This window comes from Entelurus aequoreus, linkage group LG01 (genome assembly GCF_033978785.1).
Source record: "Entelurus aequoreus isolate RoL-2023_Sb linkage group LG01, RoL_Eaeq_v1.1, whole genome shotgun sequence".
In the NCBI taxonomy this organism is placed as follows: Eukaryota; Metazoa; Chordata; class Actinopteri; order Syngnathiformes; family Syngnathidae; genus Entelurus; species Entelurus aequoreus.
In genome coordinates this window covers 4,665,512-4,684,774 of record NC_084731.1, presented here as the reverse complement: position 1 = coordinate 4,684,774, position 19,263 = coordinate 4,665,512, and the positions used below count along the sequence as shown (strand labels likewise).

Here is a 19,263-nt window from a genome sequence, read left to right as displayed (position 1 = left end):
TACCACAAGAAAATGCAAATTGCAAGAAGTATTTTTATACAATGATTACATCAATAATATGTCTTCTGGCGATGTATTAATAATGAAAAGACCAGCAGACACCAAAACGCATCAATTGATTTGTTTAAATCAGCCCCTTTTGTCATCCAGCAGCTATAAAATCATAAAATGATATTGCTGAATCGACAATATGTCTGATATTTTAATTTTATTTATGACAGTCCAACTATGTGGAGTATTTTCTCTCTGTCCGTCGTCTGTCTTTGGATCATCCATTTCCTCGCAGACATTTGTGCACAACTGTGACAGTTTGCACATACATTCCAGACGTGCTAAATATCACGACAGCATAACATATTCAGCATTGATAAATCACATCGCGAATACCAAATGAATATATTTGCATTTCCTCCTTTCAGCTTTGAGCCTTTCAATGATCAGCATATAGTCTGCACAGTCATAAAGACAGACACGCTGAATGGATTGCGCTCCTTATTTTGCTCATTAAATAGACACAATCCTCTGCTCACAAGCTTAGTAGATCAGCTTTGCCTGTTCTATCAAGTTTGCAAACCTTTAGTAGATCAGGCCTGAAGTCTTTTAAGTGCGTTAGTGCGTTCACACTGAGAAGTACAGCAAAATGCAGTGAATTAAAATAGAATAAATACTAGGAGATAGGGGTGTGGGAAAAAATCGATTCGAATTCGAATCGCGATTCTCACGTTTTGCGATTCAGAATCGATTCTCATTTTTAAAAAATAGATTATTATTTTTTTAAATGTATTTTTTTTTTTTTTTTAAGTTTTGTTTTTTTATTTGTATTGTTTTAATTAATCAATCCACCAAAACGATACACAGCAATACCATAACAATGCAATCCAATTCCAAAACCAAACCCGACCCAGCAACACTCAGAACTGCAATAAACAGAGCAATTGAGAGGAGACACAAACACGACACAGAACAAACCAAAAGTAGTGAAACAAAAATTAATATTATCAACAACAGTATTAATATTAGTTACAATTTCAACATAGCAGTGATTAAAAATCCCTCATTGACATTATCATTAGACATTTATAAAAAAATAATTAAAAAAAGAACAATAGTGTCACATTGGCTTACACTTGCATCGCATCTCATAAGCTTGACACACTGTGTCCAATATTTTCTCAAAGATAAAATAAGTCATATTTTTGGTTCATTTAATAGTTAAAACAAATTTACATTATTTCAATCAGGTTTTTTTTAAATCTACTACTCTGCTTGCATGTCAGCAGACTGGGGTAGATCCTGCTGAAATCCTATGTTTTGAATGAATAGAGAATCGTTTTGAATCGGGAAAAAATCGTTTTTGAATCGAGAATCGTGTTGAATTGAAAAAAATAAATCGATTTTGAATCGAATCGTGACCCCAAGAATCGATATTGAATCGAATCGTGTGACACCCAAAGATTCACAGCCCTACTAGGAGTGCATTGCTGGTCGCTCACTAGTCGCCATCTTGGCGAGGTCGCAGAAGGGGAGGGACTAACTTGAGGTTGTAATTCATCATTATGAAGGAGAGAAGAAGAATAAGTCAAAAAAGGAGATAATTTCTGGCAAGTAACAACAATAATGGATTTAGGACAACGCTACACTGTCAAACCTTGTGCACTAAGGAACTAAGTACACACTTAATGAAGTGCACTGATGGAAGTATTACATTTGAGCACCAGTCTAAACCGTTGGCCTTTGACCTGCGTGACTGTTGACACAGTCTGCACAATGGCCTCTCTTAAAGTGTAGATGTGTCACATGACATCACACGGCCTTTGACCTGGTTCGTGACAAGCTCGTTAGCGTGCGAGGAGAATGAGAGGGTGAAAAACATGAAAGGATGTCTGTGCGTCTGCAGAGGATGTTCGCCTGCGCCAAGTCGCTGTTCATCTCGGACCAGGACAAGAGGAAGCACTTTCGCCTGCTGCTGCAGATCTTCATGGCCAGCAGACAGGAAGTGGGCTCCTTCCACAGCCGCCTGATCAAAGTCATCTCCAAACCGTCCCAGAAGAGACAGTCCATGAAGAACGCAGACTGTGAGTCCCCATTCTAATTCTCTCATGTTCATCCTATCACCGTCCTCATCTTGTGTGTGTGTTTCAGTGTGTATCTCAGCCTGCTCGCGAGTGGCTTTGTTCAACCGCCTTCGCTCACAGACAGTCAGCACGCGATACCTTGCCGTGGAGGGCGGAGCCTTCATCGCCAGCGCCAGACAGTGGACGGCCTTCACCATCACACTGGGTACGCACACACACTGTTGTCCAGGAGAGGTTCAGGCAGTATAAACATAACATGTCTTCTGCAATGCATTCTGGGAACACCTTTCTCAGCATCCGCATTTCTTGATATCGCCCATACACCCACCCTCCCCCGGTCCCTCGACCACCCAGCCTAAATGCTAGCCTGTGTGAGCGGACTGCCAACACACACGTGTGGAAAAGAAGTGTGTGTGTGCATGTGTGTGTTTGTTTAACTCTAAGCTTGGACCTCCCAGCACCAGAACTCCTCTGTCAGCCCCACCATCCCTTCCTTTGCCGGCACGTGCACATTTCCACAATGCGACTAAGCAAAATCCACAGAAAATGTTCTAAAAATGACACACACCTGCTTTTTGTAAATGGGGAGATAAAATGTGTGTGCGTGCGTGTGTGTGTGTGTGTGTGTGTGTGTGTGTGTGTGTGTGTGTGTGTGTGTGTGTGTGTGTGTGTGTGTGTGTGTGTGTGTGTGTGTGTGTGTGTGTGTGTGTGTGTGTGCATGTGTGTGCGCGTGCATGTGCATGTGTTTTCTGGAAATGCTTACTTAATGGGGACATCGCTCTGTTTACACAGTCACCTTTAGTGGACCTCTGACGATATGAGGACAAAAAAACAGGTCCCCTAAAGGCAGGGGTGTCCAAAGTGCGGCCTGGGGCCATTTGCGGCCCGCAGCAAATTGTTTACCGGCCCGCCACACATTCTGGAAATACTATTGTAAAAATAAAAAAGAACATTAAAAAAAGTGGAATGAGGTGAATGCTAACGAGAAAAAGTTGCAATGTTGACACAAAAGCTGCCATGCAGGCTGTTTTTTTTTCTTTTGTCTTTCTCAATTTTTCTTTTTTTGCCATTGCTCAAAAAATAATAATAATGACAAAAAATCCATGTTATAATGAATTATTTTCAGGGCTCCAATTACTTCAAATATTTCACTTTAAAATGTTTTATGTGGTAAATATTGCATATATTGGGTAGTAGCCATATAAAAACATCAAAGTTTTCTTTGACAAAAGCGCATAAAACAAACAAAATAATGGTTCCAGCATAAAATCGACAGATATATCTGAAGTTGATCTCGTAACTTAAGTGTTGAAAGTAAAAGAAAAACCTAATAAAAATGTATCACTTTATGAGTGGGGCACCTTTTGGATCCCAAATATATTTAGTGATTTTTTATTTATCTTTTCACTGTGATTACTCAAAAATATGAAATAATTAAAATCAATGGTGTCCTGCATTATTGATCTTTTAGGGCTGTAATTACTAAATACTGCATATTTCAGTTATACTATAAAAAAAACTAAGTTGTTTTTGACAGAAAAGCCATAAAACATTTTTTTTAATTTGTATTAATTTATATCAACTTGAAGTTAATATAGAGATTTACTGTAAGCGTTAAATAATTAAAAAATAATAATAATCTGACTTATTTTTAACATTTTAATGACTGAGACCCTTTATGGTCCCCGGGACCCCTAAAGGTAAAATAAATAAAAAATGCATATATTTTGTTATGGTTTGAAAATGAAAAATATCAAAATGGCCCCCACATGCTTTAATTTTTCCGTGTGCGGCCCTCAGTGGAAAAAGTTTGGACACCCCTGCCTAAAGGGAAACCTTATTAAATGATAGTCAGATCCATTCTGAAGATGCCTAAGTGATTTTTAAGCTTTGGCCCATAAAAGATGTTTACTGGTTAGTTTGAGTGTGAGATTTCCTTTACCTTTGAGTGGTGAAACTTCCTATAAGAGGACAGCTGTAGTGCTGTATTCTGAGGATCATGTCATATTTAATTTGAACTTTTTTTCTTTTTAAATGGTCCTCAGTAGTCACATACAAATTTGTGTGAATTATGCAAAATTATTTAAATTTGGTCCCCATGAACCATATTAACTCTTTTTCCCCAGGGTCCCCAGTAAGAAGGATCAGCACATTACTTCATCAATCCAGAGATTTAAAGACGTGTATGAGCTAACTGGGCAGTGGCCATTTTACCTCATTTTTTTCATGCCTCCACAACCTGTAGAAAGGGTGGTCCCCACAAGTGATGATCAAAAACTTGGTCCCCGTTCCAAATGATAACGTGTGTGTGTGTGTGTGTGTGTGTGTGTGTGTGTGTGTGTGTGTGTGTGTGTGTGTGTGTGTGTGTGTGTGTGTGTGTGTGTGTGTGTGTGTGTGTGTGTGTGTGTGTGTGTGTGTGTGTGTGTGCGTGTGTGTGTGTGTGCGTGTGTAGTGGAGGAGCCCCGTTCTGACCGAGGCCACTTTGCGCTGAGTGAAGGATTCGTCTGTTACGGTTCTGTGGTCCAACTTGTGTGCACCGAGTCTGGAATCACTCTGCCCCCAATGGTAACACACACACACATGTGCACACACACACATTTACGCTGTATCTTTGGGCCCTGACTCATACCTGGGACACTATCAGCATGAGTCTGTGAAAGGAAACCAGTAGAGGTTCTAGGATGAATATGTTTAAGCATTTGGAAACATTTCAAATAAGTCTAATATAAATAGTCTGTTCCAGGGTCAAACTGTGGCCAATTTAAAGTGTACAAGAAATGTTTTAGGTCATTTTTTACCTCCGTATAAAAGTGGAGCAATGTTAATATTATGAATTAGTCATGTGACTTCCTGTTCTTAAACGACCCTTTTTGACGATCTTCCTTCTTTTGGTGGCAAAAAAGCCAAATAAGAAGTAAAACACACTTATTTCAAAAGGAATCATTCTCCTCCAAAAGTTCACTTGATCGGCAAACCCTCACCTGCAGGCAGATGTCCGCCGCCGTGACGACTCAGCAGGGAAACCTCAGAAGCAAAACACAAACGTGCGCACGTAGTTGAAGGCGGAGGTGGCATCGGGTTGCTATGACAACAGTGGGAGCAGAGAGGAAAGTGTGTGGTCAGCAAAAACTACACACAGATGATAGAACACACACTTGGAGACTGATTTATTAAAGTTTTGCATGTACTAAAACACATGCAAACCTGATCGCACACACAAAGCCGATCTAATAAACGTGTGCAAAGTGGATTGCGTCTGTTAAGTAAGCAGAATAAGGCGTCCATCCATATTGCGTCTCTGTCTTCTTTAATATGCAAACTATATGCTGGTCATCAAAACGCCCACAATACCGGGAGGAAACGATGCAAATATAATTATTTAGTACACAAATCAACAATTACCACCGTTTTGTGAACACTATTGTGCGTTTTATTTAGCACGTGTCAGAAGGATGTGAAAATTGACAGTTCCACACACAGCTGCAGGATCAGTGCTCACGATGCACAGACGATGGACGGATGAGAATCCTCCGTCCTCCATGTGTGTGTCAACATTTGGGACGGTGAGACATCAAAAATATTAGACATATCGTCTATTTAGCAACATCATTTTATAATTTTATAGCTGCTAGAGTTGAGTTGAGTTGAGTTTGAGTTTGTTTGGAACATGCATGCATACAACATGATACATCACAATTTCCAGTTTGTCTATTCAACATGTTCGAAAAGTAGTAGGAAGAAACAGAGCTTATTTAATCCTACCCCTTTTCTTTTACATAACAGTTGCTAAAACTTGTGTTCACTTCCAGTTCTCAATTTATTCACATAATACTCCATAAGTAATAACAATAAAAATAAATAAATAAATAATAATTAGTGAAGTAAGTCATATTTCATATGGTGAGATGAGTAAGATTATTTTGAAAATGAACGGATGGATGGATAAAATTAATTCAGAGTGTTTATCATGGTTTTTCTTCTTTGTACTTTGTAAACACTTTAAGTTTGAAGAGTTTCTTGAAGTGGATCATATTAGTACATTGTTTGATTGCTTTGCTTAATCCATTCCATAATTCAATTCCACATAAAGATATACTGAAGGTCTTAAGTGTTGAACGTGCATACAGATGTTTTAAATTACATTTTTCTCTAAGATTATATTTCTCCTCTTTTTTTGAGAAGAATTGTTGTATAGTCTTGGAGGATTTAAGGACTTGTTCAAACGAATTCAATTGATGCAGCCCTCTGAACAAAACAAAAAATGTATGCTAATCTACCTTTTTCCTTTTCTTTTTTTCCCCATATAAGGATCAATGCTTCCTCCTACTCCTTTTCGAACATGTTGAATAGAGAAACTGGAAATTGTGATGTATCATGTTGTATGCATGCATGTTCGAAATAAACTCAAACTCAATAGGAGAGCCGATAAGGAAGCAAATTGTTAAACAGAAGCGAAAGTGGAATTCGAACCGTAAAAATGTTATACATTTCCATCGCTAGCTCCTTATTCTGCTCACTTAGGAGACGCAATCCTCTGCTCGCGAGTTTAGTAGTTTAACTTTGCGTGTGTTATCAAGTTTGCACTTGTTTTAGTACACGCAAACCTTTTGTAGCGCAGGCCCCAAGTGTGTGTTCTATTATCTATATGTAGTTTTAAATACATAATGAGTTATATGGCTTCTAGTCCATTTTAAAGTTGATTTTCAACTTTTAATGTTGGTGTTTAAGGCAGTTCACCAAGTTAGAACTTTCCAGAGATGTCCTGAGAAATGATTTAATAACATCACACAGCTCTTTTAGTTTTTCCGGGGAAGCTCTTGTGTCCTCTTTTGTCGTCTGTGTTTTTGTTTTTTTCCCCTCGACCACACACTAGCGCCACCTGCTGCCGTGGAACCAGCCTGGCCTTCTTTGGAGCTTTTAAGAAGGTTCTGTCTTGTTGGTGCCACCAGGTGATCCGGAAGGTCAACAAGCAGCACGCCATCCTGGAGGTGGACGAGCCCGTGTCTCAGCTGCACAAGTGCGCCTTCGAGTTCAGAGACAAGCCTCAAGCCTACTTGTGTTTGTCCAACGACGCCATTGTGGTGCATCAGGTGAGTGCCTCAGCAACAGGTGGCGCTATAACTCCTTAGGCCAGTGATTCTTAACTAGTGGTTGTTTTTCCGTGGGTTGCTGGTCTTTGCCTTATTTATATTTTCATTATAAACATTTTATGTTATTTGAATGTTCCGCCACTACCAGGCCACCTCCGGTGTCAGAGACCCCAACAGGGTGGTCCTGAATGACGGTGCCTGTTGGACCATCATCGGAGTAGAAGTGGTGGACTTCACCTTCAACCAGGAGGCAGCCAGTGTTCAGACCCCCGTCAGTCCTTTCCCGGTGGTGAGCAGCCTGGAAGTGAGCAACGTGAACATCAGCGACGTCATATAGTGCGTGCCCTCTCAAACCCGTCCGACTCATCTGCTGCCACAGATCAACGGTGGAGGTCATGTCGCCATGTTGGAACTCGTCGGAGAAAACTTCGGCCCTCACCTCAAAGTGTGCTTTGGAAACATTGAGGCCGAGACCATGTTCAAGTGAGTCCACCACACACCGTTGAAGCAGTGGTGTGCCGTCAGGGCCAGCACGGCCTTTTCTGCTGGCCTAACATAACCAGAAATCATGATCATAATTAAAGATAACATTATTTTTTTATTCACCCTAAATATCTAAAAGTATTCATATTATCTTCGTGTCATATTATGCTCCTTCCAGTGCTGTTCTTTTTAGTTTTAGTTTGTATCCAATCAGAATTCAGCTAGCTTATGTTGCCATCCTGTACCAAATCTGCCAGAGGCCTTCAGAATCAACAATGCAGGCGTCCGTGCACTGTAAGCGATCGGGGACATACAGTTGATAGACAGTTGCGATAGCCAATCAGATCACGAGTTGTTGTCAGTAAGGCCTTCTAAATGGCCTCACGTTGAACGTGACGTTTACGCGTCCTGTGATTGGATACTCATCGAGACCGTTAGTGGATGAATGACAAGGGTTACCACTGGTTTATACGGCGTCGAATAGGTGCTATAAATTGTGAGTTCCAATATTTAATTTTTTCACTTTAAATGTTTTTTGCAATTTTAAATTTTGACAGTACAACATAAGATGTTTTAATTGCTGATGCGTTTTAATTGATTTTTAAATGCGCCAGAAAATAACACGTTTTGTACACTGTTGATGTGTTTCAATGTCCAGTAGTGCGTAAATGTGTTTCTGTATAGTATTTCTCCAGCTATGGTCATGTGGTGACATCAATTATGGTATTTTGAGAGGTAATCTTTGAAGTCGGACATCACTGAAGGCCTAGGTCAGGGGTCGGGAACCCAAAATGTTGAAAGAGCCATATTGGACCAAAAATACAAAAACAAATCTGTCTTGAGCCGCAACAAATTAGAAGCCATATTACATACAGATAGTGTGTCATGAGATATAAATTGAATTAAGAGGACTTAAAGGAAACTAAATGAGCTCAAATATAGCTACAAATGAGGCATAATGATGCAATATGTACATATAGCTAGCCTAAATAGCATGTTAGCATCGATTAGCTTGCAGTCATGCAGTGACCAAATATGTTTGATTAGCACTCCACACAAGTCAATAACATCAACAAAACTCACCTTTGTGAATTCACGCACAACGTTAAAAGTTTGGTGGACAAAATGAGACAGAAAAATAAGTGGCATAAAAGTGAAAACACGTCCTAGAAAGTCCGAGAAAGTTATACATGGAAACAAACTAAGGTGAGTTCAAGGACCGCCAAAATTAGTAGGACAAAACGGCGCTCGCCAAATACTCGAATCAGTGAAGCATGTTTAATACAAACAGTGTACTTTATAACAATTAGTGTCATGTTTGTACTCCTACAGAAACCATATTAAAACAAAAAATATTATTTTTTTCCATGTCATCTTTTTCCATTTTTCATACATTTTTGAAAAAGCTTCAGAGAGCCACTAGGGCGGCGCTAAAGAGCCGCATGCGGCTCTAGAGCCGCGGGTTGCCGACCCCTGGCCTAGGTGGGAAACGCACGGCCCGCCACTGCGTTGAAGACATGTCGAGACGACACAAAGGCGCATTGTTGTCACGGGGACGTTTACCGAATGAAGACTTCTACTCTTATCACTGACAGTCGTCATCCTGTTTTATTAGTCTTTCTTCCATCAGCCTGCTACTTTAACACACACACACGCACACACACACGCACGCACACACACACACACACACACAAACACACACACACACAAACACCAAAGTATTTCTGGTTTTAGTAGACCACCGTAAAAGTTGGCCTCTATATCAAATACCAGTCTGGAGTGTTTCCTTTTTAAAAAGAGTCAGCAAGCAGGTTTAAGCCGGGCTTCAATTATCCGAGCTACATTCCATTTGACTTTATTGCGGAATTTCTACAAAATACTGCAGACGTGCAGACTGAGACAAACTGCGGTATGTCTAATTGGTGTGTCTTCACCTTGAACGCTGTCGAAATAATCCATTTAGTTATTTATGTAAGCCTAAAACAGGTGTGTCCAAAATGTAAGAGAAAAGAGCAAAAAGACGTAATGTAAAGATAAAAGGACGGCGTCAACTTTCCAATGTACAAAACCCAAAACCAGTGAAGTTGGCACGTTGTGTAATTTGTTAATAAAAACAGAATACAATGATATGCAAATCCTTTTCAACTTATATTCAATTGAATTGACTGCAAAGACAAGATATTTAATGTTCGAACTGAGAAACTGAATTTTTTTTGCAAATAATCATTAACTTAGAATTTAATGGCAGCAACACATTGCAAAAAAGTTGGCACAGGGGCATTTTTACCACTGTGTTACATGGCCTTTCCTTTTAACAACACTCAGTAAATGTTTGGGAACTGAGGAGACCAATTTTTGAACCTTTTCAGGTGGAATTCTTTCCCATTCTTGCTTGATGTGCAGCTGTGTTGTGGTATTTTAGGCTTATAATGCGCCACACATTTTCAATGGGACACAGGTCTGGACTACAGGCAGGCCAGTGTAGTACCCACACTCTTTTACTATGAAGCCACGCTGAAATAAGCAGGGGCGTCCATGATAACGTTGCTTGGATGGCAACATATGTTGCTCCAAAACCTGTATATACCTTTCAGCATTAATGGTGCCTTCACAGATGTGTAAGTTACCCATGCCTTGGGCACTAATACACCCCCATACCATCACAGATGCTGGCTTTTGAACTTTGCACCTTGAACAATCCAAATGGTACTTTTCCTCTTTGTTCTGGAGGACACAACGTCCACAAAAACACCGAAAACAATTTGAAATGTGGACTCGTCAGACCACAGAACACTTTTCCACTTTGCATCAGTCCATCTTAGATGAGCTCGGGCCCAGCAGCCGGCGGCGTTTCTGGGTGTTGTTGATAATTGGCTTTCGCTTAGGTTAGGCTTAAAAACTCAGGAAATATGTCCCTGGACACATGAGGACTTTGAATATGACCAATGTATGATACTACTTGGTATCAGATTGATACGCAAATTTGTGGTATCATCCAAAACTAATGTAAAGTATCAAACAACAGAAGAATAAGTGATTATTACATTTTAACAGAAGTGTAGATAGAACATGTTAAAAGAGAAATTAAGCAGATATTAACAGTAAATGAACAAGTAGATTAATAATTAATTTTCTACCTCTTGTCCTTAATAATGTTGACAAAATAATAGAATGATAAATGATAGAATGATAAATGACACAATATGTTACTGCATATGTCAGCAGCTAAACTAGGAGCCTTTGTTTGCTTACTTACTACTAAAAGACAAGTTGTCTCGTATGTTCACTATTTTATTTAAGGACAAACTTGCAATAAGAAACATATGTTTGATGTACAGTAAAAAAAAAAATGTTTTAAATAAAGCCAATAATGCCATTTTTGTGTGTTCCCCTTTATTTAGAAAAGTACCGAAAAGTATTTAATTACATTTTGATACCGGTACCGGTACCAAAATATTGGTATCGGGACAACACTAGAGAGTACACAATCCCTACACACGTCTGTGATTGACAGCTATGAAGACCAATCATTGCATTCAAAATCATGTCAAAATCGGGGGCCTCTGATTGGATGGGGTCCCTGGGCGTCAGCCGAGGGAAGCCCGCAAATTAAGGCGGCCTTGCTTGTGTGCATGTTTGAAATAAATTAAACCAACCAACTAGTTAGTTTGCACGTTGTGTCAAGGATTCTGTTCTCGATCAGAACTGGGATTGTTACTTGAAGGGGACACAAGAAAGAACAAATCATGTCCCTTAAAGACTCTTAGAACGACGCCTGTGACTCGTGTGTGTCTCTCTATGATGGCGTCCTCCGTCTCTTGCCAGATGTCCCAAGTCTCTGCTGTGCGTGGTTCCAGACATCTCAGCCTTCAGCGTGGGCTGGCAGCGACGGTGCAGCATGCTCACCGTGCCCGTGTCCCTCCTCCGCGTGGACGGCGTCCTCTATCGCACGTCCTTCACCTTCACGTACACGCCCGAGCTCCAAGCGCCCCCAGCTGCGCTCAGGACGGCCGGCATCACGAGGGACCGCGTGGGCGAGGCGGAGCAGGAGGAGGACGTCCTGCTGGAGAGCATCCATCAAGAGTTCACCAGAGCCAACTTTCACCTCTTCATGCAGACGTAGATGTCCTTAGTCCCACCACGTCACACAACTCCTTTTGACCACAGGGGGCAATATGAATGACAAATCCTCTTTTCTGCCATGAACATCATCAATGTCCTACTGTCCTGACGATGCACACTAATACCCAATATCCCTCCATCTTACTAAGGCGCACCCCCTAATATACGTGGCCAACAGAGCGCCGCGTGTCTGACTTCCTGACTGGCGGCTGCAGCTCCTCGTCCTCATTGGCAGGACAAACATGGAGGAGACACAGACTCCCAATCTTGGTCATGGGGGAGAAACGTGATCGCCGGTTCCATGAAAGAGTCCATTCTAAACCTTCTCCACCAACACACCTCCATCCTCCATCAGTCCCCCCCCCCACACACACACACACTACTCCAGCTCCCCTTTTTCTCCTCCTATTCCTCTTCCTAAAAAAATGTTTTGCAAGAATATCGAAGGTCATGTCTAATTATGAAAGAATCTTCAGAGAAAAGACCCTTGATGCTCTTCACACGAGCTTCATGCATTTCCTCAGCAGGGGGCAGTAAAGCTCTTCAATAAACTAAATGTTTAACTTTGATCGTCTTTGCTAGCAATGTTTTATTTGACATGTCCACATAGGATACGCAAAGAGAAAAAAATGTGCGTGTGTGTGTGTGTGTTGGGCCCCAGTGCCATAAAGGAATTCAGTGTCTAACCTCCTGGCTGTCAATCATCACCTCCTCAGAACTGTGATGGTCAGCAGAGCGTTCAGGAGACAAAGAGACATTCATTGTGTTCTTGTGTCTCGTCTCAGGTGTTTGTAAACATTGTTGATTGTTGATGCTTCTACACTCTGAAGATGAAAGGGTGAATGGACCATAAGCCATAAGTGTCCCTTTAAGACAGGGGTGTCCAAACGTTTTCCACTGAGGGCCGTACACGGAAAACTTTAAGCATGCGGGGGCCATTTTGATATTTTTCATTTTCAAACCTTAACAAAATATATGGATTTTTTTTTTTTAACCTTTAGGGCTCCCGGTGACCATAAAGGGTGTCAGTCATTAAAATGTAAAAAATAAGTCAAATTATTATTATTATGTTTTATTTAACGCTTACAGTAAATCTCTATATCAACTTCAGGTTGATATAAAGTAAAAAAAAAAAAAAAAAAGGTTTTATGCCTTTTCTGTCAAAGACATCTTAGTTTTTTATAGTAAAACTGAAATATGCAGTATTTAGTAATTAGAGCCCTAAAAGATCAATAATGCAGGACACCATTGATTTTAATTCTTTAATATTTTTGAGTAATCACAGTGAAAAGTTAAATAAAATCCTACTAAATATATTTGGGATCCAAAAGATCCCCCACTCATAAAGTGATACATTTTTATTAGTTTTTTTTTACTTTTAACACTTAAATTACGAGATCAACTTCAGATATATCTGTCGATTTTACGTTTGAACAATTATTTTGTTTGTATTATGCTCTTTTGTCAAATAAAACTTTGATGTTTTTTTATGGCCACCACACAATATATGCAATATTTTTTCCACATAAAACATTTTAAAGTGATATCTTTTAAGTAATAATTCATTATAACACCGATTTTTAGTCTTTTTTTTTTTTTTAGCAATGGCAAAAAAAAGAAAAAGAAACAAAGACAAAAGAAAAAAAACAGCCTACATGGCAGCTTTGTGTCAACATTGCAACTTTTTCTTGTTAGATTTCACCTCATTCCACTTTTTTTGAATATTTTTTTACATTTTTGCAATATTATCAATTTTGCAATTTTTGCAGAGTGTGTGGCCGGTAAACAATTAGCTGCGGGCCGCAAATGGCCCCCGGGCCGCATTTTGGACACCCCTGCTTTAAGCTTTCAGTAGGGTTTATGCTTGCAGGTGAAGGAGGGTCCAGGGCCTTGTTCACACTACAGGTCATTTTTGATTTTTTTTGCGCATATGTGACCTGTATCAGGTTTTTTCATGTCAATGTGAGAAGTACAATTACGATTTTTTCAAATTTGACCCAGGCCTCTTCGTATAAATCAGATATTTTCAAGTTAAAGTTAGAGTACCACTGATAGTCACACACACACTGTGGTGAAATTACTCTCTGCATTTGAACCATTCCCTTGTTCCACCCCCTGGGAGGTGGGGGGAGCAGTGAGCAGCAGCGGTGGCTGCGCTCGGGAATAATTTTTGGGTTGTATAACCCCCAATTCCAACCTTTGATGCTGAGTGCCAAGCAGGGAGGTAATGGGTCACATGTTTATAGTCTTTGGTATGACTCGGCCGGGGTTTGAACTCACGACCTACCGATCTCAGGGCGGACACTCTAACCACTGATTTGCGATGCGACTATAGTTTGAACGCGCTGGTCGCATTCATCCAAGCAGCACGTCATCAAAAAGCGATAAGCGTCATAATAAATAGTGGACAAACGGGCAGAAAACAGGCGAAAATAACGTTGTGGGAACTCACGTCAATGTTCAGCTAATTGTCTGTGTCTCCGACTGCTCGCCCACACGCTCTTCAGGGCAGACGTCGCAGTAAATGTCCCACAAACTGCGAAAGCCAAAATGCTTGTCCTCTTTGGTCTGTGTACCTTCCGTTCATTCTATTTCCAATTCTGAAACACACATCAAAAAACAAAATTAGGGCCGTTTTTTGATTTTTATTAAATATGGCAGGTGTTAAAACAAACAAAAAAACTATTGATTTTCATTAAAATATTGCCATAAAATTGGATGTTGTGCTGTTTTCCTTTTATGGATTTTTTTTTCCAGATAAACACAAAAATCGAATATATGTTCATCCAGAATGCAAAAAATCGTGGTTATCTGTGTGATGACGAATTGAACTGGAAGCAGTACTTTAGCTTTTCCTTTGTGTTTAGCATAACGGTAACATTTTTATTTAGCAGGAGTCCTACTGTCGTTTTAAAAAAGTGTCATTAAATAGTTGTCCAACTTTTGTTTCAGAAATGAAAATAGAAAAAATTGCCCCAAATGTGTTTTTTTAATTCGCATTTAAGAATAGGAAATAGAATGAACGGAAGGTACACGGACCCTCTTCCTGCTTAATTCTCTACACGCTATAATTTGGTTGAGAAAATGTTGACTTTGATTGCACCAGAATTGTAGGTCAGTGTATGTTTTGGTCATTTAATTTTCTTTTCATAAATGGAAATTAAAATACAAAAAACAACTGGTTTATTTGAATTTTTTTTTTTAAATGCAAAAAAGAAATTTAAAAAAAATAAAATGTTTGGTGTTGAAAAGCAGTAACACAATTTAAAAAACAGTTTGATTTTCATTTGATATTTCCATCCATCCATCCATCCATTTTCTACCACTTGTCCCTTTTGGGGTTGCGGGGGGTGCTGGAGCCTATCTCAGCTGCATTCGGGCGGAAGGCGGGGTACACCCTGGACAAGTCGCCACCTCATCACAGGGCCAACACAGATAGACAGACAACATTCACACTCACATTCACACACTTTATAGTGTTGCCAATCCACCTATCCCCAGGTGCATGTCTTTGGAGGTGGGAAGAAGCCGGAGTACCCGGAGGGAACCCACACAGTCACGGGGAGAACATGCAAACTCCCCGAGCCCTGGATTGAACTCAGGACTACTCAGGACCTTCGTATTGTGAGGCACATTCACTAACCCCTCTTCCACAGTGCTGCCCATTTGATATTTCATTATAGAAAAATAAAGATCCATAATGAACAGAAATAGAAAAAAAGACCAAAATTGAGATTTTTGTCACAATCTGACACCGGAAGTTTGGATTTTCAAAGTAAAAGTGGAGATAATACAGTATCTGTGTGTCTGGCTAAAATACATTTGGAGTCCTACACAGAAATAATTTTAGACATGGCCCACAAGGACTATCTACAGATATCTATACACACATATCACACGAAAGTGGAGGCAAAAAGAACCTGATGACGCACCATAGTACAGATTCTCTCACAGGCCAGTCCATGGTCCTGTCTGTAAAATCGCTACATCAGAGTATGGTGTTGGAATTTGAAAGCAAATCCGTTTTGGTCTGTTTTCCAGTTTAGGTTTCTGTTGATATGTTCGTCGATATTTCTGTCGATGTCAGTCCTCGTGTCATGTCTAAAATATTTTCTGTGTAGGACTCCAAAGACATTTTAGCCGGGGTCACAGGCTAAAGGGTACTGTAGTAATTAATCCCGCCTTGACATTGAAAATAAAACTTCTGGTGTCTGCAAATGATAAAACATGTGATTTGGTCTGTTTTTCCATTCTTGTTTACTGAGGATTATCATTTGTCTTTTTTGAAATATAAAATGAAAATCAAACCGTTTTTTGTATTTTGTTATTGCTTTTAAACACCAAAAAAGAAAAACGCTTTGTTTTTCCATTTGCTTTTTTGTATTCCATCCATCCATTTTCTACCACTTGTCCCTTTCTGGGGTAGCGGGGGGTGCTGGAGCCTATCTCAGCTGCATTTTCAAATGAAATTCAAATAAACCAGTCATTTTTTTGTTTTTTTATTTCCATTTATAAAAATAGAATTAAAGGACCAAACATACACTAACTATTGGTTAATTTCCGTGAACACAGCAGCACATGTGACATCATGACGTCATGTCTGCATGTGGGTCAGTTTGCGTTCTCAATAGGCATCTCATTTTTTGTCATGTGAACAACTACATAAAAAGATCGGAATTGGACATCCTACCCTGCAGTGTGAACGTAGCCCTTGCCATTATTCTGTCATCTGTCCATGTGAGTGATGGCTAACGCAGATAAAACGAGAGAAGCTAATAGCTTGCTAAGAACTAGAAGAAGTCCGATCAACTGTCAGTCAACACGGTGCTAATTGTCGGAGGCTAACAAAGCATGCTAGGAATGCTAATTCTAATAGTGAAGTGAAAAAGACAAAAAATGTTGATTTTGTGCCCTCTTAGCTTCCCCGTCAATGAACTCTGAAATCAGCTGTCCAACAAGACCCCCATGGATTCTGTGCCATCACTGGATGGATGGATGTTCTGACTTGTCACAAAATTCCCTTTTTTAGGTTAATTCATACTTGCCAACCTTGAGACCTCCAATATCGGGAGGTGGGGGGTAGGGAGGGTTGGGGGCGTGGATATTTACCGCTAGAATTCACCAACTCGAGTATTTCATATATATATATATATATATATATATATATATATATATATATATATATATATATATATATATATATATATATATATATATATATATATATATGTATGAAATACTTGACTTTCAGTGAATTCTAGCTATATATATATATATATTTATTTTATTTACATAAAAGAAATACTTGAATTATCTATCCATTAGATGGCAGTATTGTCCTGTTTAACTTCTCTGTTCATGACTGAGAAATCATTTCGGCCACCGTGTTCAATGGAGAAGTCTGTTCTACATATTTACAGGCAACATACACCTTCCCCTTCGAACTGTCCTGGATGAACTGAAATTCTTGTTTCCATTCGTTTTGGAACTTGCAAGCGTATTTATATTGTGGGAAAGCGGACGTGAGAATAGGCTGTCCCCACTCAATCTCAGGTCCGCATTGAGCTGGAGGGGGCGTGGCCTCCAGCTCCGGCTGAATACCGGGAGTTTGTCGGGAGAAAATCTCTGCCGGGAGGTTGTCGGGAGAGGTGCTGAATAACGGGATTCTCCCGCTAAAAACGGGAGGGTTGGCAAGTATGGGTTAATTGCAAGCCTCCATTACTTGGGGTCAAGTTTGGGTAGGTTGGGGTTGGGGTTGGGGTTGTGGTTATAGGCAGGCATGGGATTGGCTTGAGGGTTAGGTTGGGGTAGTGGAAAAGGTTAGGGTTTGACCTTATTTGTACGGACAGGTTTATAGTTAGGTTTGGGTTTACAATTGTGGTTAGGTTATGGTTATCATTCAGGTTGGGTTTGGGATTGGAATCATGGTTAGGATTGGGGTAGGTGATAGGGTAGGGTTTGACGTTAGCGTAGGGACAAGCTTAGAGTTAAGGTTGTGGTTAGGGATGAGACAGGTTTAGAGTTAAGGTTGCAGTTTAGGGTTTGGGTTGAAGTTGTGGTTATTCTGATTGCGACTGTGTTTAGGGTTGGAGTTGGGGTTAGGGTTAAATTTGAAGGTGGGGTTAGGATTGGGGTAGTGGAATATGCTAGGGTTAGGACAGGTTTAAGAGTCATGGTTGGGTTTATACTGTAATTGGGGTTGGGTTATGGTTATCATTTGGGTTGGGATTGGGTTTAGGTTTGTGATTGGAGTTATGGTTAAGATTGGGGTAATGTTTGAGGTTCGGGTTGGGACAGGTTTAGAGTTGGGGTTATGGTTATGGCTATGGTTATCCTTTGGGTTTGGATTGGTTTCGGAGCCAGAGTTAGGGCTAAGTTTAGAGTTGTGGTTGGAGTTAGTTTTAGTGGTCGTTTTGGTTCCAACAGCCCCAAAATTGTTGGCATCAAAAATGGCAGTAATTTCTTTAAATTACCAATTTTGGGTCCTGCCGGAACCACTTATGAGTTTGTGGGAGGGTTCCTCCATACAACCTGAAAAAAATGAGAGTTTGAGCTTTGGGTTTATTTTTTTATTTCCTATATTTGCTTAAGTGTACTTTTGTGCTCAATAAACCTGTAAATGAGTACAATATTTTTGCAGACATTAGGGTTAATCCAATCCACTTTATTTATATAGCACATTTACACAACAAGAATGTTTCCAAAGTGCTGCACAGCCATGTTAAAAACAATATTAAAAACAATATTATGCTACACCAATGACTGAATAAAAACAAAGAATAAATGAATAGAAAACCAATACAAAAACAATATAAAAAATAAATATGATTAAAAACGATCTTAAAGGGTAAAACCAATTAAAACAGTTAAAGGCAGTCCAGAATGTTCCTGGACCAAAGTGGGCGGGGCTGAGCAGTAGTAGTGGTGGTGTTGCTGGTGGGGGTCTTAAGGACTGCCAGGAGGTGCCTGTGTGGAGGGTACCACCTTTACCACTTTCCAAAATCCAAACATTTATCCTTCGCAAACATAAGAATGTTGACTTTTACCTAACAATGAACATTATGTATATCATAGTTCCTGTAAAATACTGTTTTTAATATTTTGACTCATGGATGTAAACAATAGAAACATCTTTTTCAATGACCTTCCTCATGCTGCTCCCTGCTGGTCACCCGAAGCAAAAACATCTTTTTTTTTTAAACCATTTCAGAGACTTTTAAAACTAACATTTCAAGTAGTTTCCACAACTATTAACATTAAAATAATGCATAAAACCTTTACTAAAGTCTCCACTACATATCCAATGACAACATAGGCAGTAAAATGTCAAGTTAGTTTTTCTTTTGCGATGTTGACAATTCCAAATGTGTGTTTTGATGACATGCAGGTGTGTTTACACTAAACAGCTGAAAGCCACTGTGGTCATGTGACAGGTTGATGGAGGCGTGGCCTTCCCCAGCCAACCCTGAAGGCAGCAGCACTTTCGACTGACT

The 19,263-nt window shown here is 39.8% G+C and overlaps 1 protein-coding gene across 3 annotated transcripts in view; it reads left to right on the top strand.

The window, feature by feature from the left end:
- LOC133647520 (recombining binding protein suppressor of hairless-like protein) overlaps positions 1-12,306 on the top strand; it is a 30,695-nt gene extending 18,389 nt beyond the window's left edge. For all 3 annotated transcript variants that reach the window (XM_062043343.1, XM_062043342.1, XM_062043344.1), the window contains 7 exons: positions 1,898-2,075; positions 2,143-2,280; positions 4,528-4,640; positions 7,025-7,165; positions 7,314-7,469; positions 7,545-7,648; positions 11,474-12,306. In XM_062043343.1, coding sequence (XP_061899327.1) covers positions 1,898-2,075; positions 2,143-2,280; positions 4,528-4,640; positions 7,025-7,165; positions 7,314-7,469; positions 7,545-7,648; positions 11,474-11,771 — 1,128 coding nt within the window. In that variant the 3' untranslated portion in view covers positions 11,772-12,306. The remainder of the gene's footprint in view (positions 1-1,897; positions 2,076-2,142; positions 2,281-4,527; positions 4,641-7,024; positions 7,166-7,313; positions 7,470-7,544; positions 7,649-11,473) is intronic.
- Positions 12,307-19,263: the final 6,957 nt, after the last annotated feature.